A 23,155-nucleotide genomic window follows, 5' to 3' on the forward strand; every position below is an offset into this window, starting at 1 on the left:
TCTGGTGGCCAATTTTTAAAGGCTTAAGTCATTAACACTAAAAAAATTTTGCGAGATTGAGGTACAGGCCAAGGCCATTTCTCAACTTTTTTATGGTGATGGATACTAATTTTTTGCTTTGAAATAATTCGTAAGAGTTGTGTCATGGATTTTTGGATGTTCAACATTTACCTTTTTGGTTTGCATGATACTACTAAGAAGGATATGAAGATACTATATATTAACAAGAGTGAGAATCTTTTTGTCTTTCATGTATTAGATTAGATGCCTCACCTATACTCAGTTTGAGAGTTTGAGGGCTAGAGGCCACAAATGATCAGAGAGCCAGTTCCACGGTGAAATAAATATAACGATCATAAGGTTGAATACAACCCAAACTTGATTGACACCAAGGCACCATAGGCTAAATCGTCTAGTACTTGGGACCATGTTGTTTTGGTAAGGTTTACTACGTGTGCAAGCATTCATAGCATAAAGTAGAATATAAAAAATAGGATAGATAATTTGTATTCTATGTTTATAATCGAGGTCGTTGAAGCTGGTATGATTATAATTTATAAGCATACATTATTTTTAGCATAACGTACTTATTCTTTAAGCAGTCAAGAACTCAACCTAAACTCAACATACTTGTTGATACATGACGCATGACAAAAGCTCATGAAACTCACGTACATATTGATACATAGAAATAGACTTGTGCTTATGTAGCTTTCCATGAAGAAAGTGGTGGGGTTTCAGAATCCTTCCAAGTTGCAAACTCATTCATATATCTGTCACCCTTCACGACATCCTCAACAGCAAATGATTCGAGTTCAACTATTTCTTCTGGTGTCAGTTTCACAGATAGAGCTCCAATGTTTTGGTTAAAGTTTTCAATCTTGGTGGTTCCAGGTATGGGACACACATCCTTTCCTTGGTGATGAACCCAAGCCAGTGCTAGCTGTGATGGGGTGCATCCCTTCCTTGCTGCCATTTCATTAACACGCTCAAATATGGTTTTGTTATGCTCTAGATTTTCTGGTTGGAACCTGGGTAGGAACTGCAAGTAGCAACTACATATATTAGCTAGCATTAGGACTAAATCATGAAACAACAACGGAGACTTTCATGGAGGCAGGGTCACTACTCATTCTATTATTCATAAAGCTAATGATAATTACACATTAAAAATACTTATTGTTATCAGCATCAAGACTTCATCACTAAAAATAATTTTGAGGTGGCACAATTTATAAAGGCAATGATGAATATAAAGTTTTAAAAATTTCCATAACACATCTATTTAGGTCTGTAGGCATCCACAGTTGCTGTTCCCTGACTTAGTGATGAGGATAGCACATCTTATTAGATTGGATTTCTTATGTAGTTGGATTAGTTCATAGATCATGCCTATGAACTTGCTAGAAAATGTGAGTTAGCTTCTGGATCCCTATTTGTGAGGTATCCTGAATTCCGTAGTGTCAGTGTGTCACCACCAGTCCTCTATCTTCAGGTAGCAAGCTTCAGTTCACCTTACCCCCTAGGCCTTAACTCACCTTTCCTCCTCCTATGCCCAACACAATTAGTGCACCATTAGCTAGGGATGATAAAGGAAAAGGAGTAGTGAGTGAATCATCAAAGATAGGTTCCCACCTACAATTAAATGGCAAGGCTTTGGTCATATTGCTGCCAAATGCCCAACTAAGGCCCTTTTCCTTTATGAAGAGGAGAAAGAGAATAAAGAGGATGACATAGAAGTATGAACCCAACATGGCTGAAATCAATGACAGAGATGATTAATGTGAGGAAAACCTTAAACTCAATTGCATTCAAATGATACCAACTCACAACCCATGAGAGTAATCTAGAAAAGACAGAGTGAGGATTCCATTTCCCATGTCGACCAATATGCATGTGAAAGTTCCAAAACTGAAAGCATGATTCCATTTGAAGTAAAGTCTAGGAAGCCTTTAGGTACTCTCCCATTTCACCCCATGATAGGGCACTTGACTCAATAGGAACATATAAGCATCAAGAGGTAAGTAAACAATTTCCAAAAAATGATAATCCTTATAAAATTCATGCTAGTTCAGATTACATGAAATTTCAAGCATGGGATTTCATCACGGTTCCAAGTAAGCAATTGCAAGATTGTAGTACTGAATCAATTAAAATGTTGAAACATGTTGGACCAAGTGCATATATTGTTGATTTTCAAACTGATTATAAAAATGACTCCATCTTTAATAGTGAGAATTTGCCTATTTAAAAAGGCCCAACAGTTTATTACCAACCCCATGATTTTGTCCAAATCCTTATACCAACACGTAAATAAAATATTGATGCTATTTTAGATGAACAGGTTATTTCTACTAGGGATGGAGAAATTCAATGGTACCTAGTTTGCTGGAAGAGACGACCAATATCGGACTACACTTGGATCACAAGAGATGAACTGCAGCAACTTTATCCAAATTTACTAGAGCACTACTGAGAGTTATACTTGACGGGGATGAGTCTTCCACACCCCATAAGGGTTGATGAGGACAGGCTAGGGGTGGCAATTTTTATCCATATCCATGAACCCGCCCATTACTCACCTTATTTGGATAATTCTTAACCCAACCCATTTGGGTATTTGGGTTAAATAGATAAAGACCCATTTGGTTATTTAATTAGATGGGTCTAAAAGAATAAATCCGCTAATACCCACTAAACTCATCTAAAATTTAAAATTAAATAAACCCACTAATACCCACTATACCATTCTAAAATCTAAAACTTAAATAAACAGTATAACCTCAGTCTCACTCTCAATCTCACTCTCCCTTAAATTTTCTCAGTAACCAAACACTTTAAACCTCTAGATTTCTAAGCCCAAACACTTTCCCTCAGATTTTCTCAGTAACCAAACAAAAGGTGAGGAGTAGTGGAAGCGAAGAGATGATTGGAGGTGGAAGTGAAGGTCGATGACGACCCATTGGAAAACAACACACCTCCTCCTCCGCCTTCGCCACCGCCGCCTTGCTGTCACTTAAGGTAGAGGCGATATTTTTGGAGATGACTGGTGACGTTCTCGCAAGTCAAGCTTTCCACGTTCATCAGCTGCATGATTGTTTTCGGAACTGCGTTTTTGATCCCTAGGTGGGCCACCACGTCCATGAATCGTTTGTGTAGTTGTGGGGTCCAAACCAAACGCGGTCGTTTCACCGTCCTCGCCGCCGTCAACTGGTCATTCTCGTTGTTATGGAGTGCCGAATTGGCTTCTTCTACTTCTATTTCCAAGCAACACTCGTCGTCTTTTCTCGATCTTTTCAGATCCGACCCAGACCCGTCTCGATCAATAATCTCGTTCTTGTCCGCCTCCAGAACCATCGAGTCCTGGTCCGGGTTAGGATCTGAATCCATCCTTTCGAACAGCGACCCCTTCGCCATTGAGTGGTTGACTCCACATAGAGTCGAGAATGTTGTTTGCGACACGAGGTTGACTTCCACAATGGTCCTATAGGGTTCCAGCGAAATACTGAACGTCGAAGCCAGCTTCGGCGGTATCAATAGCTGCAACAACAGTGTCAAATCGTCGACGCTCGGTAGCCCAACCTCCCATTCCCACTTTGTTTAGTTTCTAAGAAATGAATTTTGTGAAGGGAAAATGAAAGGAAAGAACAGGAAAAGTGATTTTTGAACTTTTTAATTTTTGTTTTTAAAGTTTTGAATAAGTTATTTATTTCTTTGGGTCATATTGGCTTAAATTGGCGGATTACTAATTAAATGGTTGGGCGGGTAATGGATAATTAATTTATATATAAACGAGTTATAAATGGATTAATGGGTAATTACACACCCAATCCATTTATGACCCAACCCGCCCATTTGCCACCCTAAGGACAGCACACCTTATTATATTGGATTTCTTATGTAGTTGGATTAGTTTAGGATTCCATTTTATTTTGAGTTCAAATAAGGATTCGACGATTTGATAAGGATTGGCCTTTAGATTACTATCAGTTTAGAGTTTTATGGTTTATGAACTTTTATTCTTGCAAGCTCTAAATAATGGTTTCAAGTGGTTCATGTTTTATTAGGCTTTTTTTTTTTTTTAAGGTAATAAAAGTTTTATTGATAGCAAAAGTGCAATGTGTTTACAATTGTAAACTCACAGCAAAGAAAATAATACAAAAAAAAAAAAAAAATCAAATAGAAACTCTAACAGAAATAAGGAAAAAAGACAAGGAAATACAATGTGCAAGATCCCAAATACGAGACCAGTCAAACAAGGTCCTAGCTAGCAAATTCTTCAACAGATAAATAGGTCTCTCAATGTCCTCAAAAGTTCAAGCATTGCGTTCGTTCCATACTCAACACATAAGACATGCTAATACCATATTCCAAACATTTGAAGAATAATTCCCCAACAATTCCTCTAAGCAAAAAGAAGAGAGACAATTGTATTTGCTATTTGACATCACCCACTGAACCCCAAACAAAAGAAAAACCTCACTCCACAAAGCATGAGCAAAACTACAGTGGAGTAAAAGGTAATCCACAGTTTCCTCATCACACCGACATAGGCAACACTAATTAACAAGAGGCAAGTTCTTTTTAACAAAGTTATCTATTGTAAGAATCACACCCCTAGCAGCAGTCCATAACAAGAAAGACAACCTTTTAGGTATCTTAACACACCAAAAGCTCTGCCAAGGGAAAGAAATAGAAGTTGCTTTCAATAAAGGATTTTAAAAGGAGTGCGCATAAAAAATACCATAAATGATTCAACTGCCAAATCATAACATCATCACCCATCCACCCCCCCCCCCTTGGAATTCTGGCAGAAAAATGCTCAAAGAAAAGAGCAAAATCTCCCCGTTTCCCAGTCATTAAACTCACGACGGAAAAGTAAGTTCCAACTCCTACCTCCCCCATCTGGTGCATATAGAACCGAATGTGAATACCCTCTCCCGCTGCATACACCACATGACTGCACCTTTCCTAATGTTCTTCCACAACCCAAAGCCATGTGTCCCTCTAACAACTCTATTGATTAATGAAATTCAGATGGGAGATTTTCCAATTCATTGGGTGCTGATTCCTAACACCTTAGGTGTTGATGGCTAAGTTTTCTTGCTTGGTGCCAATTCCAAGCGACCCCTAGGTGCTGATTCTTAGGGTTTATCTTTTAGTTTTCTTGTTCTTTATTTTCCCATGCTTAATATATTCGGTTCAAACAGTATGATGTGCCATTGAAGTATTGGCATATATTAAAATCAGTATCTTTCATGTAGTACAGCATCCAAAAAGTCAAAAACTTCTTTGGAGCAATGACAAAATAGCAACAAAAAATTAGTCCATAACCATTACATAAAAATAGTTTTCTGTAAAACAAAAAGGAGTTAAATGGGAAAATATTCCATTTCAAGAAAACTGATCTAGAAAGCGGTTAAAAAATCTTATTATAGAGAAGAACCAAATATTCTGAATGGCTAAATGAGAAATGAGGTAGGATACAATAACAAATATACAATAGACACTTGACATCTGCACAGTGAAGTTATCAGCAAAACATTTAGACATTGAAAATCACTTGTTCAGATTATTAGATTACCTGTATACTATAACCACTAATGAAGTTGGTAACAAGTCAAACTTTATATGCTCTATTAGTTCATTAAGAGAATCAGGCAAAGCATATAGATATTTGCAAGGTCAATCACCATGTGAGCCAACTGAGGAGATAAAATCTCTAATAATGCACTGATGATGCTATAAAACTGTGAAACTAAATGCATGTATATCTCATTTCGAAGCACAACATTTGAGTGATGGACCTACATACCTTTCGGAAATCATCGTCCGTCAGATTTTCAAGAACCTTAGACCCAGACGAAAAGAACCCTCGTCCTAGAGGACTGTATGCCACAATCCCAATCCCTAGTTCCCTAAACAATTAGGAGAGTAAATTTAATTTTTGAACCATATTTATTCTATACCTTAAAATGCAATTGTAATTGACACCTCACCTGCAAGTAGGAATTATTTCTTCCTCCACATCTCTAGACCACAAAGACCACTCTAGCTGCACAGCAGTTATGGGATGAACTGCATGTGCCCTTCTGATTGTAGAAGCGGAGGCCTCAGATAGACCTATATACTTCATTTTACCCTCTTCAACTAGTTTCTTGAGTTCTCCAATCTTACAATGCAAAGGAGATTAGAATTAGAGGATGCTCAACAGCAAGATTTTAAAAGATGCATAATGGGACACATTAAGAGAAAATAGTGGCAACAAATGTAATAACTAAGCTAGCTAACAAAGAGATAACTGCAAGATAATCACTGTAACAATAGTATATTGATATGTAATTAGACTACTTAATAAATGCCAAATTATAATGCTTGCTGATCATTATCTGACAATCATGATAGGATAGGTTTATGGTTACATGTTCTTAGGCAAATGGTAGTTTCCTTTATTCAAAGATCTCATAAATAATTACAAAATAATTAAAAATGATGATCACTTACAGGGAAGCATGAAGCTAAATTTAAATATGCATGTTGATAGTCATCATATGTAAAAATATGACGCCTTCACAACAATGCTCGTTAATCCTTCAAAAGGGGCACAAGTAAAACATGGTGCCTTTGACTCTCTCTCTCTCCCCAAAAGGAAATGTGAAGTCACTAAAAATATATATTAAATATAAAAATGAATTCAGAATATTGATTTCTTGAATTTGCCTAGGATGCAGTCCAAAATATTAGGGATGTGGAGATACAGATAAGAATGGGGGGATGGGGTGAAGTTGTATGAAATACAGTATATTGAAAAGTGAAAATGAGTTCGTCAAAACAAAAGCATTAGTTGATTCCCGCAATAATTCAATATTCAGTTCAATCAATTAAAATAATAAAAATCATTAGTTTGATTCCCTCACTCAGCTGAATTGATTGAAGTAGAATAAAGGAGAAAATGAGGAGTTCCTAATTTGGTTTGCTTTTGTTGTCATTCATACACCTGATCTTCTTCCAATACTCTAAACTATAATGGAAATGTGCAAGAAGGTTTCAGTTCTTCCAATACGAATGAGCAAAAGAGGCAAGTGAGAACAAACTTCTACTTTTTGGCACCACAAGTATAGAATGGAGAAGGAAGTCCACACAATGTTCATGTTTAAAAAATATGAAAGTAAAAAGGCTTATAATAGTGTTCCTGAGAGAGGAAACTACAAAAAGGAGAGTGTAACAAAGTGTGGCTAAATATCCTGCACTCTTTTTTCTGAATGACATTCTTTAAATCTTGGATCTTCAGTCAAATCTTAATATGGCATTTCACTGAGACAGGGTATGACTCCAACGGGGACTTTTAAAATCAGAAGACAAAATCAGCTCGACTCTAAATGGAATCCGAACAGATTCTGCTCATGTTGTTCAAATAATTATCAGGAAATAGACAATGAAAAAAAGAAAAGATAATAGGCTAAATTTCTGTAAAAGGGGATTTCTCTTCTGCCAACTTTCTGGTTCTATTTCTGAATTGAATGCATACACTCTATTTCCACCAGCTATTGTTTGGAAAAATCCAATTGAACAAAAATTTACAAAGCAAAAGAGTTAGATTAACACTTAAAATTGAAGAAATACATGCTAACAAAGATCATGCGTTGAAACCAAGAAGAGAACATAAAGAAGATAAAATAAGGAGATCGATTGTGACATGCCATGACATTGCAATTAAATAAGCCAACCCTACCGCCATAGACATTTGCCTCAACTTAATTAGGCTTTACTACATTACTTTATCTAAAAATGGAGTGACCCTTGTAAGCTAGAAAGAACTTTGAAAGGAACAAAGCACACTAGACTAGAGAATTTGGGAACAAAGATTGCATAATATAATAATGCTTACAAACAATTAGAACTAAATAGTCCCTCCCCTATTTTTATTTTTTTTTATAGAAATACAATGGTCTTTATTGTGTGGAAGTTAGTTACAAATACATTAAGATAAGGTTGTGAGAGTTAAAAAAGGTATATTCTAGTTCCAGCCATCACACACACACACACACACATATATATATATATGCGGAATTGTGGATAGAAATTAATTTCAGGGGACATTGAAAAGAAAAAAGCACAAGACTACTTACTACTTAAGATTAAGACTTGATATCTGAATCTGATATGAATTAACTAACCGTGACTTCAATTGGAACGCGGGTGTCAACACGATGCTGATAGTAGAGATCAATACAATCAATATTGAGGCGCTTCAAACTGGCCTCACAAGCTGCTCTCACATACGCGGGATCGCCACGGATTTCCCTCTTCCCATCCGCAAAGCTAATACCAAACTTTGTTGCCAATTCCACCTTCTCTCTTACCCCTCCCTTCAAAGCCTGTAGAGAGAATGACCCAACCCACCCACGCAAAAAACATGGAAATTAATGCCTAGCTACACTACGTACAAGTACAGCATTTTTTTTTTTTTTTTAAATTGAGGAAGCGTTAGTACCTTTCCAAGGAGGATTTCATTGGTGAAGGGGCCATAGATGTCGGAGGTGTCGAGGAAGGTGACACCAGTGTGGATGGCATGATGGATGAGAGAGATCATGTCTTCATCAGGCTTTGGAGGACCATAGAAGGCGGACATTCCCATGCACCCTAAACCTTGCGCAGACACCTCCAGTCCCTGTGAACCCAGCTCTATTCTCTCCACTCTGCTGCTTCCACCCATTATTAATTCTTTGCTTTTTTGTTTTCTTCAACAATCAACTTCTACTACTCCTTGTTGCTGCCTTTTACCCAAGCGGTAGCAGAAGAAGAAGATAGAAATATATACTCCTCCTACTCCTACTCCTACTCCTACAGATACAAACTGTCCTCTTTCGTAATTATCAAAATGCTGGCGTAAGGACATACGTTTTCTTTGGGTAACTATTCGGGAAAAATTGGAAAATAACAACAAATTTTAAACAATTTCGTTAGTTAGCACCATTTTTAAACTATTCAGAAAATTAATACTTAAATTTAAACTATTCAGGAAATTAATATTTTAAATTTGGTGGAGTAAATGGGGGTTGGGAAAGTGAATGATTGGAACTCGAGTTTTGAAGACTTGAGTTCCATAAAGAGATTTCAAACCGAAAAACCACAAAGAACAAATCAGAAAAACCAAATCACGAACAACAAATCAGAAATACACGAACAACAAAACAGAAAATCCAAATCGAAAAACCACGAATAAGTTCCACGAACCCAGATTGAACCCAGGTGCGACGGCGAAGGTTGGAGGAGGCGACGGAGGCAAAGCTCCAGGTGAAGCAACCCACGGTTTGGACTGAACCCAGGCGAGCAACCCCACAATTCAGACTGATCCCAAGCAACGGCCTCTGCTCTCTAAACCCGGACAGTGGGTTTTATGCATTTTTCTGAATCTTTGATTTGGTTTTAAAAAAAAAGAAAAATGAATGAAGAAGAAGAACTCACAGAACGTAGAAAAATGAAGGAAGAAGAAGGATGCATAGAATGCAGAAATTGTCTCTCTTAGGCTCGAGTTCTCAAAGAAATCAAGTCTGTTAGGGGGAAGATCTAAGAGCAAAATCGAGTCCCTTAGATTCGAGATGTTAGATTCCTATATAGTTTGAACGCATTGTTAACTAATGAAATTATTTGAAAATTAATTTGTGTTATTTTCCAATTTTTCCCTCACTATTCCCCCACTCCCACCCCCACTGTTTGTTGGGGAGAAAATGGTAAAATAACCCTCAATTCCCAACTATATAGTTAGCAGGCCCGGTTCCGAAACTATATAACATAATAACATCTCGAGTCTTAGAGGCTCGATTTTAGCCCATAAATCGAGTCTTTGAGGCTCGGTTTTGCAGGTTGATGTGGACTTTTTGCCACGTGGCCTCCACCTGGAAATCGAGTCTCTAAGACTCGATTTATATGACGTGGCCCTCTCGGTATGACGTGGTTGATCCACGTGGTAAAAGAGGAAACTGAAACCGAGTCTTACAGACTCGATTTTAGTTTGGGGCTTTTTCAAACTTAACGCCTCTCACACTGATACTCTCCCCTCTCTCTAACGCACCAGACCCTCACGCTCTCACTCTTCCTCTCACCCACCCTCACTCTTACACACCGACCTCACTCAGTCTCACTCGCTCACCCTCTCCACTCTCACTCAGTCACCCTCCTTCAGTCTACGCGATCTCTCAAAGCTAAACCGAACCTCACTCAGTCTCACTTGCTCACCCTCTCCACTCTCACTCACTCACCCTCCTTCAGTCTACGCGATCTGAGAAAACCTTGCTCTGCGCCTCCACTGCCTCCCTCTTGCTCACATAGAACAACTTGTAAGGTAAGTGAATGTATATAACTTTTTTCTTTGTTCATGGATTATTCCGAAATTGCTAGAAGTTTGCTATGTTTGGTTTATTAGAATGGGTTTATTAGAATGGGTTTATTAGAATGGGTATTAGAAGTTTGCTAGAAATTCCGAAATCTAGGTTTGTTAGAATGGGTATTTTCTGTGTGTGTGTTTGGTTTGGGATTTCGGGTGTTTTTGTTATTCAATTGTGCTATTGCTATTCCATAATATTGTGTTTGTGCTATTGCATCTTAGAGTAGTGATTTTTAATCTTTGTACAAGCAACTCACTCTTCTACTTGAATCATTCTTGTGCTTTGAAACCCCATTAGGATTTTGGTGAATGCTCAGGGTATTGGCGTGCTAGCATTAATTGACTAATCAGTAGTTGAATACATCTAAATGGTTAGGGATCTTTATTAAATTTTCGATAAAAATAATTATCTCCCAAATGTGGGGAGAACATGTTTCCTACAGCACCAACTACATTTTTTAATATTTGCACTTGCTTTTAATATTTGATCCCATTGGTGGTTTTTAGTTACATCTAGCATGCATCACATAATGTGTTAGCATAGATGTGTTAGCTGTAATTTGGCCTTTTCCTTGATGATGCAATGTTAAGCAAAGTTTTTCTTGAATAGATGGGCCATTATGCCCATGTGAAACAATAACGCATCTATGAGAGAAGTTTAAGTAGACGGTGCCAACGGTGATCACCCATTTAGAGCTCAAATGGGAAAAAATTGGTCACTTTGATCTCTTATAACTAGAGTTTCGCTCCTCTTCTTTGTAGCTCATAGTACAAGAATTTGACAAATATCTAATTTGAGGCATGAAGATCGACCATCGATGCGATGGGCTGACACTGTTGAAAATGTGACGTTGATAGCCATTGTTTAGCTTATGTGAGACAGTTATTATTCTACTGTTATAAGTATGAATATTTTGATCTAAATTCAATGGGTTGACACCATTGAATCGTAATGATATTTAATAGGATTGATCACCGAATTAGTATGTATATAACATATGGTGAGGTCTTGAGCTTAATTTGGTGTTGACTGTTGATATGATTTAAAAATGTACGCACTAATTTTTCAGTAGTTATCCTTGGAGTTTTAATATCATTCAACAATTTCTTATTCCTTGACATACTTGATGTTGAGCTCTTTTGGAAAGTAAAACATCAAAATTTGATGATTTTGGATGCATTCATTTGTCTTGTGCATTTATGAGTGATAACATAATGTGAAACTTGTATCCGTGACTGTAGGAAAATGAAACTGGGTTGCTGATTATTTCAAGAAACAACAAAGGCTCCTTGAAAATGCTTTTTTAAGCTCTTAAAGTGCTTAACCAAACGAACCCATGGTCTTTAGTTTTTATTGTTTTCGGGTCCAATGCATGTTGCCTAAGAGGGTTTTGGACTTAAGTTTTTATTATTGTTGAAGTTGAACTGAACAACTCCATGTTTTAAGATCTTTGTTCCAGTGGTCTTGTACTTTTGCATCTACTGATCTATTGTGGATTTCATAAATTCACTTTCTTTTCGCTTGTGTTTCTCTTGTAAAATGTTAGGAGGGCTTTAAGGAGACTTGTTGTTGAGTGGCCTAGGGGATGAAAGGTAATTTCATTAGGTGAATGGAGAGTGGAGACACAGTTAGCTCTACAACACAATTTAAGGAACATGGGATTGAGGGGGTTTTAGGCTTCGGAAGCTTGGATTTTTCAATCAAGCTCTCTTGGGGAAATAGCTATGGCATTATGCCACAGCATTAGTCCTTTTATGGATTAGGGTTGTGGGAGTAAATTTGGCGAGATAGGGATCAATGATGTTTTGTTTAGTTATACCTACTTCCATAAGCATATTGTGTGTTCATTTCTCAAACTAACTGCTTATCATTTTTGTGTAGTATGGCTGCTGCAAATGCTGGGCGGATTGACTATACAGAGCCTGGACCCATTGACAGGTCGGTGTTGTCAAAGCAGCTCAAGCATCGGTCCGAAGCCATTTGGAATGGGCAGGTAAAACATAAAACTAAAGATTTAACTAATGTACATGCATTTAATTTATACAATGTACATGCATATGCCACCCATATATTAATCCATGGTTCGATCCTGTGCAGGATCCGAGATCTATTACCTGCCGTAGCCGTAGTTCAGAGTTCTCCAATCGAGAGCCAATGGTGGACGACCGAGTCAGGAACATCATCAAGGCAGTTGGTTTGGAGGGACTCCTTTGGGTCCCGGGTAGAGAGATTGACCACAGTTTGATAACTGCCTTAGTGGAGCGATGGCGGTCTGAGACTCACACCTTCCACATGCCACATGGTGAGATCACCATCACATTACAGGATGTGGAGGTTCTTCTCGGGCTTCCTGTTGATGGTGATGCTATAACAGGGAGCACGCAGAAAACTTCGGTGGATGTGTGCCGGGACTTCCTTGGCTTCCAACCTATAAATCAAGACAACCATAAGCAACTTACTGGTCAGAGGATTCTCATCAACCGGCTTTTGGAGCAAGTTGCCGATCCATTGCCGCCTAATGTTGAAGAGGACCAGCTGCATAAGTATGCACGATGCTACATCCTAGCGCTATTGGGGGACACAATATTCATGGACAAATCCGGCGATAGGGTGCATCTAATGTGGGTGCAACAGTTGGAAGACCTTCGTAACCCACGAAGGTACAGTTGGGGAAGTGCTTGCCTTGCATGGTTATACCGAGAGCTATGCAGGGCAAGCGAAGACACTAGTCAGATTGGTGGGTGCTTACTGTTACTCCAGTATTGGGCATGGGCCAGGTTCCCCTATTTGTGCCCCGCAGTTGAGCATGGTCCGCCAGTGGGTGCTTATGGTCCTCCAGTGCGTGGTCCATTGTCCTTGAAGTAAGTCTTTACCTCATGCACGTCATCTACATTATGCGATCATTCCCTAAGCTTATAATAATGTAACTTGCTTTTATTTATTTATTTTAAAGGCTTCTAGCAATTTTTTATGTCAACATTGTGTAAATTTCAAATAGAGGTTCAATATATATGATTAAGTTAATATACTCCAATTTTGTGATTGTCATGTGGCTTGCATGTGCTTTGTTTTTTATAATCGAGTTTCTTATTCTATTGTTATTATTAATTAAGTAAATATCTATAAGATGATCTTAGTAGTTATAACATTGGAATTATCTCTGTACGAAATAATCGAGATATTGATCTATTGCAACTGATTGAAGGTGGTTGTGGGTCCCAAACAAGAAAAATAGGCCCGCCCACATCTTCAGGGACAGATATCGCGAGCAAATAGCTTCAATGTTGCCAAGGCAGGTATGAAAATGCATTGTTTTACATGTTTAGGAACAAGATATTGGATTGAGGGGATTTGAAATATAAACATTGCTACCTAACGTGTTGTGTACTTGTTTTTTGGTTGTTGTAGGTGGTGTGGCAGCCATATGAAGCTGAGTTAGAGGACCTTCCGCCATGGTGCGTTGCAGGGAGGGCCGTGTGGACGGCAACGGTGCCGCTTGTATGTTTCCACCTAGTAGAAAAACATACACCGGATCGTGTCGTTCGTCAATTTGGGATGATCCAAGAAATTCCTCGCAATGTTGACACCGACATTGTGCTTCATGGCATTGATTTGAGGGGGAAAGTCGGTGTTGATTGGACGCGAAAGCATGCTGTGCATATCGATGAGTGGGGTAATCGCCTTCAACGACGTTGTGAAGCAGTGCTTGGTGATATGCCTCCACAGCACGAGTACCATGACTGGTTCAAAAGGATAACTCGGAGGTTCATAGATAGGCTTGGTGCTATAGTGACTCTGCTGGTAACTTCTCAATGTCTTCTACATCTTACCATATTGAAATAGCATGAAACCACTGTTTAGATAACAGTATACTATCACATTTTTTGCTTAGCACTTGGTCTCTCTATAATTTGCAATTATTACTAGCACAACCAATTCTAAACCAACATTTATTTTATTATCGATTGGCATTGTTGATTTGGTATTGCATTACTAATATGTGTGGTTTTTCCATGTGCAGATTGAGGGATACGTCCGTTTGTTGAGGCGTCACCCAGTGGGCACAGAGGACCACAAGGACATTACTGAGGTCCTAACGGCAGTGCATGCAATTGAACGTGTACAACCTCCTATTCCTGAGGCCCCGAATGAGGAGGCACCTACTCCAACGGGCCCAAGCACGAGCACAACCCCGGCCGGATGTCGCCCTCGTCCGCCTGTTGCTAGCCCTCGGGTTGTCCCTACCCCCGATCCTTCTCCATGCACCCCACATCCATCCCCTAGCCCTACCATCCCTTCATCCACCCCACATCCATCCCCTACCCCCACCATTCCTTCACCCACCCCACATCCATCTCCTCGCCCCACCATACTGACACCCACCCCACATCCTTGTCCTGGGTCTGACATTCGTCCACCTACTCCACGGTCATTTCCTCAGCTGTTACCCATTCCATCCTTTGACCTGGGTATTGATCCAACTCCACCTGACATGCAGCAGGAGCCACCCTCCCACAGTACATCTTTTGCCCCGTCTTCAGCCATCGACCTACCCCATGTTCAGGTTGAGCAGACTGTTGGGTTACCTGCAGTGGCAGAAGGTCGGCCGAAACGCATATCAAAGGCACCTCCTTGTGGGACAGGGGGGCACAAACATGGACACAATGCTGGGCCCGAGGCATCTGACGAAGGACATGCAAGACCTCCTCCTTATTATACTAGACGGCATAAGATTCAAAAAAGGTAACTCAAAGCTAAATGTGAAACAACACACTTTATAACTAGTGGTATTCCTCTTTTCACATTTCAATCTACTATTGATTACTTCATGATATTATTATGGAGATCAATATGGTTTTAACGTACATTTTCCGACGTAGGTGATGGGAACGAGTGGTTGAAGGGGGCCAAAATGACAGTGATGCGGGTGTAGAAGACGGTAAGCAACTACTCTGACTTTGGCGGTTAAATCAATGGCCATTGTCTGCTACTATGGTAAAGTCTTGGGCTGCCAAGCCTAAGTACATCTAATTAACATTGCCTATACCCTTGGATGCTTAGTTTCTGCCCAAAGAACGAGGTTTTACTTTACTAATTGATGCTTGAAAGTTGTGACTCAACAAATTGGTGATACGAGTTACGAGATTAGTTTTGTATTAGCCAATGGGTTAATTGCTTAGCAAAAAATTACGTGAAAACAGTCTTTTTTTTGTTGCTTCTGCTGGTTCTGTTTTGTGTGTGTGTTGTCATTTTCCTTTTGCAAATGATCCTCGAATCAAATGCCATTTCCTCCCTACCTAAATAAAAGGTGGAGGATAGCTCAAGGATTGAATCCCATGCTGGTGGTCATTATGTTGTAGTTAACCATATAAAACAAGTGTTTTTCTATTCCTTTTTTCTTAGTTTTTTTTTTCCCAGGCAGAATGATAATTTTGTGCTCTCCTTTTCAGGCTTATCAAAGAGTCTGGCAGACAAGTCAAGGATTTGGAGAGTATAAATGATCCAGACGCTAACAAGATGCTGAATGATTAAAAAACAGTCAATGGTGTGTTGTTAAAGCTGATTCCTATTTAGCTAGATCCTATTATAGATTTTTTGCCAAAATTTTAGTTTTTGCACTCTTGATTAAATCTTGCATTCCAAATGCACTGAATGATGTTCATACTCTATGCACATCAAAAAAAAAATTCATATGTTGCTCTTAAAAAGCAGTACGTTAGCATCAGTCAGAATTTTCCACTATTTCAGATCTCTCACACCCATTTCCTTCTATCTGTTTCTCTTTTATATCTAAATTTGGAAATTGTGCAGGTTTCAAGTATTGTACCTTGCTGTGAAGACAGTGAGAGAGTCAGGGCATCAAAGGTCTACTCTGCCGTTGAAAGACCCATTCAGCTTGCTCAAGCCGCCGCCATCTTGGAGGTTCTGTTCTACTTTTTTTTATAATTACTTTCCCAATTCAAATAGTCTCAGATTAACTCACTTCTGGTTTGCACATGTTTAAGTTTCTTAACTTCTTTGGGTGGTTGTTGTTGTTGTTTCGGATTCCCCGATGGAACAGTTTTTTCATAGTCTAGTAGGTGAGTGTTGTTTTGTTTTGTTCGTTACGTTCATCAATAATGTTCCCTAAAGATTATGTTTTTATTTTTAACGAATACTTTATGTTTTTGTTGTTAATAAATTTAAAAAAAAAAAGGTATCGTGAGATCTCCAGTATCAGCAACATTGCCACAAATAGCTTCAAGGTTGTATTTGACTTGGTTCATCTTGTGGAGTTTCCCTCAGGTTTGAATCAATGAATGCATTTATTTTGTAATACTCAACTGTCAAAATATTGTTTTTATTATTTTAGACTATATGTGATGTGTAGTTTATGATTTTGCCAGACTTAGACTCACATACTTGTGACCTCCCTAGTCATCAGCTAGTCCATCACGGAGGCAAGTGTTATACTTGTTTTTCTCCTTCTAATCCATGTTGTACACAATTATTACTACCAATTGTGGGAATCAAATTATTTAGTTTCCTAGTTGGGTTCTATGATTAAGGTAATCTTTTGATAAAAAAAATCCACCAGGTTGGTCTGTAATTTCCTTATATTTTGTTTTCTTTACTCTATTTAGTACCAAAAAAGTGAGAGACCTTCCAAATCTGAATCTAAAATCGGTGTAAAAGTCTTCTCATTTTTTGGTTGTCTATCTTGAGTCCCATATTTGGCGTCTAATTCCATACGGGTTTAAAGTCTAAGCCCGGTTTTCCTTGTCTGCAAAGCCATCGAGTCCACAGATTTGATTCTTTGCCTCAACTTGGGCAACGACAAGAGAATCGCTTCTTTTTTTTTTTCAATCTGGTTATTGAGAAAGTCACTTCATTTATAAGTCTTGTAACCTCTTTACGCAAGATTTTTTGTGTTCACATGCGAAAGCTTGAAATTGATAATTTGTCTATCTGGGTTTTGCGGTGTAATGCAAATTGAAGGTCCCAAACAATGGCCAATCTTGTTCTGGTGTACTACGAAGCTTCTACGGCACATGAATGCGATATAAAGGTTCTTTGGAGAGCACAGGTCATCTTTATTGCAAGTTGTGAGCATTGTTCCGGCTCTTGCGGGAGGTGAGTTATTCTCAAATCAAGGTTTTTACCTCAAGGTTTCGAGATTCCTCTCATGCCAAAAAATTAGTTTTAAGAGAGAGAAAGAGAGAGAGGGAAAATGACCAGTTTGAGTCATTTTTGGTTTTGGACCCGCATGAATGATTTGAGAGAAGAGGAGGGTAGCTGGGAGCTACTACAACTATAAACGAGAGCGGTGTGGCGGTGGCGGATACCACGTGCATCTCTCATTAAAGGCTAATTTATACCTTTTAAGGTCCCAACTACGGTTACGTCAGGAAACCAAACCAACCTCTCTCTCTCTCTGTCTCTCTCTGCAATTCATTGTGTTGCTAGTGCATGATCACATTCATATGCACAAACCCAATAATTCCGGGTCTTTGTTTTTCAAAATTCCGTTTCTTCATTTGCAATGCTTTATACCCAGAAAGCATTTTGAAGCTAATTGATCACAGCTATAAAAAATTCAATTTCTTGTTGCCTATTTTTCCAAGGTACGTGGCCCATTTCTTTCTTGTCTTTTTTATGAATTCTCTCTGGGTAGTTGTAATTGAATCTTTTAAGTCTGATTTGGGTAATGGGTCTTTATCTTTTTGGCTATGTTATTGGTGTTTCGGGAAGAGATAGCTAAACCGGTTAATTATAGTTTGGAGTTGGTTATGGAACTTTTGTCGGTTGGGTGGATTTGGGAATCTATATTTACTACCTTTTTGCGGGTCCTATGTTGTTAGAAGTGCGTTTTTAATCATTTGGTTGGTGCCCTTTTCTTTGCAATCGATGTTTATTTGATACTGCACCTGAGAAACTTTTGCCTTAGGTGTGTTTGTTTGCTCCAAAGTAGAATTGGATAATATAATTAATGGAACAATGGATTTGGGGTTGAGTGTAATCATGCATATTCGAGTTTGCGAAAAAGGTTAACGGTGAAAGGAAGAGTTCCTAATGCCACAAAATCGGAATTCAATATTAGTCCAATTATACGCAACCGACGCATCCTTAGCTCACTTAGTGTATTTTTTTTTGTTAATATTTGCTGTTAAATTGGTCTTAATTTAGAAAATTTTGGTAGACTTTGTTGTTCACTTGAATTTGATTCCCTGGAAGAAACAAGTCAATTATGGAAGGCCTAGTGATTATTAGAGTAGCTTTTCTTCCAAATTTGTATGCATAAGTTTGTTGATGGACTTATGCTAGGGATTCTAAAAATTTTACTGCATAAGTCTTACAAACTCTCACTGATCACAAAGAAGTAATTCGGACGTTTATTATATTGTTGAAGTGGCACCATGCACATTCATTGCCATGTCGGTTTGTGGTAAAATTAGTAGTAGCCTTAGCATTTTCCTTGTTGAAGAATGAAGTGACTCATAGAAATTCAATTTGTTTCTTACACTTCCGGTCCACGAACTATTGCTTGCATATTCTCGGGCGAGGGCGGCATGTACGAATCTCAAAGGAGATCCACAATGGCTGGTGTAGGGCGTGTGAATGGGTATGCAAATGGGTTGGTTTCTATCGGGAACCTGCTACAATATACGAAGTTGATGAATTACGCCATGCTCTTGGAGGAAAGAAACCAATCCACAGTATTTTAATTGCAAACAATGGAATGGCGGCTGTCAAGTTTATACGTAGTGTTAGAACATGGGCTTATGAAACATTTGGCACAGAGAAAGCAATCCTGTTGGTAGCCATGGCTACTCCAGAGGACATGAGAATCAATGCAGAACATATTAGAATTGCTGATCTGTTTGTGGAAGTTCCTGGTGGGACCAATAATAATAACTATGCCAATGTCCAACTTATTGTAGAGGTATGTATCATAAACCCTGTGTTGTGCAGTTTTGAGTTTTCCCTTTGTTGATGACTACCATAGTTGTAACAAAAAAGCCAAAATACAAAACAATATAGGCACTTTCTAGCTGAAGAAATGTGATCACTCTCATTTATTTTGATATTAACTATTGATTTTTCATGTAGATAAAAAACATATAATAGAACTGGACAAGGCTAATTAGTTGAACAAAAAATATGAGGTCTGTATCAAGTAGTCAGGAAGTTGTAATGGATTTTTTTTTATATGCTTTTTTCTTCTTCTTAGAAATAGTTTAATTGTCCTGGCTAGCGGTTTGATAATTATAGTTAGTTAAATTATTCATGAATCACTATTGACGTTTTATGTTTTCCTGATAAATTGTAATTCAATACCCAGATGGCGAGAGATAACCCATGTTGATGCGGTTTGGCACAGTTGGGGCCATGCATGCGAGAACCACTGTTGCCGGATGCGTTGATTGCAAAGGGAATCATATTTCTTGGGCCTCCGGCTACATCTATGGCAGCATTGGGAGATAAGATTGGTTCATCATTGATTGCTCAAGCAGCGAAGTCCCCACCCTTCCATGGAGTGGCTCTCATGTAAACCTTTTTACTCTTTAAAATTGCGCTCTATTATTTATTTGCAAGGTCATTACACATCTAATATCTGTCTTCCAGGTTAAAACTTCAGCGGCAAGTTGCTTGGAATTAGTTCCGAAGAATTATATAGGGAAGCATGTGTCTCTACCACGAGAGGAAGCAATTGCGAGTTGTCGGGTTGTAGGCTACTGCAATGATCAAGGCATCTTGGGGCGGCGGCGGCAAAGGCATAAGAAAGGTTTGTTTTATGCGCGATAATAATCGGACAACTTATATAATCTTCCATAACTAATATTTCACGGTATTTTATCCCTTATATGGACAAAGTGTGTGTAAGTTTTTGGGTATAAGTAAAACTAATTAGTTACTTGTCATGTCAAGGTACTAACTCTACAAGCCTTACTTAACAATGTAACTGAAGTAATTTGCTTTGCATGAATTTTCTAGGTTCATAATGATGATGAAGTTAGGGCACTATTCAAGCAAGTTCAGGGTGAAGTTCCGGGCTCGCCAATATTCATAATGAAGCTTGCTTCCCGGGTTAGATAATCTGCGAATTGAGAATCTAAATGACCGGAGCTGCTATAGTCTAGATCATATTCGACTATCCATTTGGTGATTTGTAATTAGAGCCGGCATTTAGAAGTACGGTTACGATGTGATCGGTATGGAAATGTTGCGGCTTTGCATAGCCGTGATTGTAGTGTTCAAAGGAGGCATCGAAGGTAAGCTCATCTCTTATATGGCAAATTTAATTAATTGCTTTTCGGAAGCAAATGGCTTTCTTGTGTTTATCATTACAAATTCATGAATTTATGTTACTTTGTCTCTCTTTCTTTCATATTTTTTATCTCCAAAAATTTTTAATGCATGGTGTCATCCTGGGTATATTCTCTTATTGATCTAAAATGTTAAATAAGGCTACAAATACACTCAAAGCTGAATACGAACGAATAATTCAAGATGCACTGAACCGAGTGATGGTGAACCGGGCTTAAGTAGTAAGGTAGATATTAATTAGAAAAAACTCCATCAAGTACTTTTTAGATGATTGATTCTATGTAACATACAACTTGTCTCATGGTTGCATTTCAGGTCCAGGCATTTTGCAAACATATAGGACAAGTGTCAAGCAGATATGAAGTTAATAGCTATCACCTAATGGTGCAATCGGATGCTTAAGACACATCTATTACTAGCTTAATGGAAATACATTTATCAATGTTCCTGCACTTCAATTCTGTAAGAGAGGGGAACTCTATACTTAGTTATTAATCTAAAAGCTAGTGAAAAGCATTATTAGGACTACAATATAATATTACGACCTGATCCTTTCTTACTAAAGTCATCTGCAAAAAATTTCCTATTCCAAAATTTCCTACAATATAATCCTGATTTTCTTTTTTCTCTGAATTGGTTTTCCATTTTGGAACATGTTCACACGTAGGCTAGACCATGAGCATTCATAAATTAATTATCTCTTCTTCAATTTATATTATTCACATTTCTTTTTATTGTGATTGTGTTATTAAATCATGTTGAAAATTAAAATCTGTATAATTTTATATTCATATATTGAATCTCTGAATCCAATTAGCTTGATTTTAACTTACAGTTATCAGAATCAACTATAGTTTCTTTTTCTTTTTGGAAATTGTTGTTGCCTTGTTGGGTTCCAAATCATTCATGCAGAAAGTGGCAACCAGAAATACCAATGACAATCCAATCCTTGGTGTGAGAAAAATTCATAAGAAGAAAAGTTGAGTGATATTAATGTCAACCATGGTTGATTACATCTGTACGCAAACTTTAGGGATTGGGGTTATGGATGAAGGAACAACAAGATTTTAAAATTACTATCTTTTCTTTTTCACTTATTCAAGAGAACAAATAAAAGATAATTTTTATTTAATGAGTTAGGGTTTTCTATAAAGTTGTAAAAGCAATTTTTTTGAACTCTAAAGTCATACTCCATTTAATAATTTTTATTATCAAATTAATGCTATCTAAATAAATACTCAAAATAGTGACAATTGATTGAAGGGGGCCAAAATGACGGTGATGCGGGTGTAGAAGACGGTAAGCAACTACTCTTGACTTTGGCGGTTAAATCAATGGCCATTGTCTGCTACTATGGTAAAGTCTTGGGCTGCCAAGCCTAAGTACATCTAATTAACATTTGCCTATACCCTTGGATGCTTAGTTTCTGCCCAAAGAACAGGTTTTACTTTACTAATCGGTGCTTGAAAGTTGTGACTCAACAAATTGGTGATCGAGTTACGAGATTAGTTTTGTATTAGCCAATGGGTTAATTGCTTAGCAAAAAATTATTAGAAAACGAGTCTTTTTTTTGCTGCTTTGCGGAGTTCTGTTTTGTGTGTGTGTTTTCATTATTTCTTTGTGTGTGTTTTGTGTGTTTTGTGTGTGTGTTTTCATTATTTGCTGCTCTTCTTGGTTACATTTTTTTGTGTGTCTGTTTTGGTATTGATCTTTATTTCTTTTTGGTTGGAGATTAATTTATTTTGATACACCAATGATTCAGGTTTATTTATCATCAATGATATAATTCCTACGTTTATATTTTGTTTGTGAGTCATTTGCATGCTTGGTGGAAACTATAAAATAGATCGGTATTTCGAGAAAATGAACGGCATCATTTACAACTAATATTCATATCCGCTTTTTTGGGATTATTTTTTACTCAAAGAATATATTTGTAGTTACTTAAACCGGTCCAATTCATGTGATTAATTTATGTTGGACATGGTTTTGGGAAGGTTATGGATATGAAGTGCATCAAGTTCGAGAGAAAATAAAAGGGTACGTAGATCGGTCTCCATTAAACCAACTATTTAAAGACGTTGTGAGAGAGAAGCAAGTTTTTGCCTTTCATTCCAATACAATTTGCACTTGCACTAACTATTATTAATTTACTTGTTTGCAAAGATATCTTCACCAATGAACTGGATTAATCTTGTTTCATTTCTCTTTTAAATTTGACAGGAGAATAATAATATCTTCCGTTGAACCCAGAAATGGTAAAGGGCTTTTTCCTTAATTCTCCAATTATTTTAATTTTATTGATTAAGTAGGAGTTACACTCACACACACAATCCAATGAAGAGATGGATGTGTTACTTTAATCTGTTTGTAACACTTTATTACCTAAAATACTAATATGAACAATACCTTAAAAGTATTCTCACCTCATTGTTTCGGGATGTCTTACCCATATCGTT

The 23,155-nt window shown here is 37.8% G+C and overlaps 2 protein-coding genes and 1 pseudogene across 4 annotated transcripts; 2 read left to right on the top strand and 1 right to left on the bottom strand.

The window, feature by feature from the left end:
- Window positions 1-482: 482 nt before the first annotated feature.
- Window positions 483-8,992, bottom strand: LOC142625787 (IN2-2 protein-like). 3 transcript variants are annotated; one of them, XM_075799509.1, is made up of 5 exons: window positions 8,495-8,953; window positions 8,178-8,378; window positions 6,000-6,172; window positions 5,816-5,918; window positions 483-1,042 (listed from the first exon to the last, which is right to left on the bottom strand). In XM_075799509.1, the coding sequence occupies exons 1-5, from the start codon at window positions 8,714-8,716 to the stop codon at window positions 704-706; spliced, it is 1,038 nt and encodes a 345-aa protein (XP_075655624.1). In that variant the 5' UTR covers window positions 8,717-8,953; the 3' UTR covers window positions 483-703. The 3 variants fall into 3 exon arrangements, with proteins under 3 accessions (XP_075655624.1, XP_075655625.1, XP_075655623.1); XM_075799510.1 differs by lacking the exon at window positions 483-1,042 and adding an exon at window positions 1,077-1,635 and having other exon boundaries at window positions 8,495-8,971; XM_075799508.1 differs by lacking the exon at window positions 483-1,042 and adding an exon at window positions 1,636-3,540 and having other exon boundaries at window positions 8,495-8,992.
- A 5,035-nt stretch (window positions 8,993-14,027) lies between these two features.
- On the top strand, window positions 14,028-15,135 carry LOC142623570 (uncharacterized). The gene is made up of 2 exons (XM_075797009.1): window positions 14,028-14,189; window positions 14,410-15,135. The coding sequence occupies exons 1-2, from the start codon at window positions 14,103-14,105 to the stop codon at window positions 15,133-15,135; spliced, it is 813 nt and encodes a 270-aa protein (XP_075653124.1). The 5' UTR covers window positions 14,028-14,102.
- A 2,241-nt stretch (window positions 15,136-17,376) lies between these two features.
- LOC142625165 (acetyl-CoA carboxylase 1-like) lies at window positions 17,377-21,036 on the top strand (annotated as a pseudogene).
- The last annotated feature ends 2,119 nt before the right edge of the window (window positions 21,037-23,155 follow it).

The sequence above is a fragment of the Castanea sativa genome, chromosome 2 (assembly GCF_040712315.1).
Source record: "Castanea sativa cultivar Marrone di Chiusa Pesio chromosome 2, ASM4071231v1".
NCBI lineage: Eukaryota > Viridiplantae > Streptophyta > Magnoliopsida > Fagales > Fagaceae > Castanea > Castanea sativa.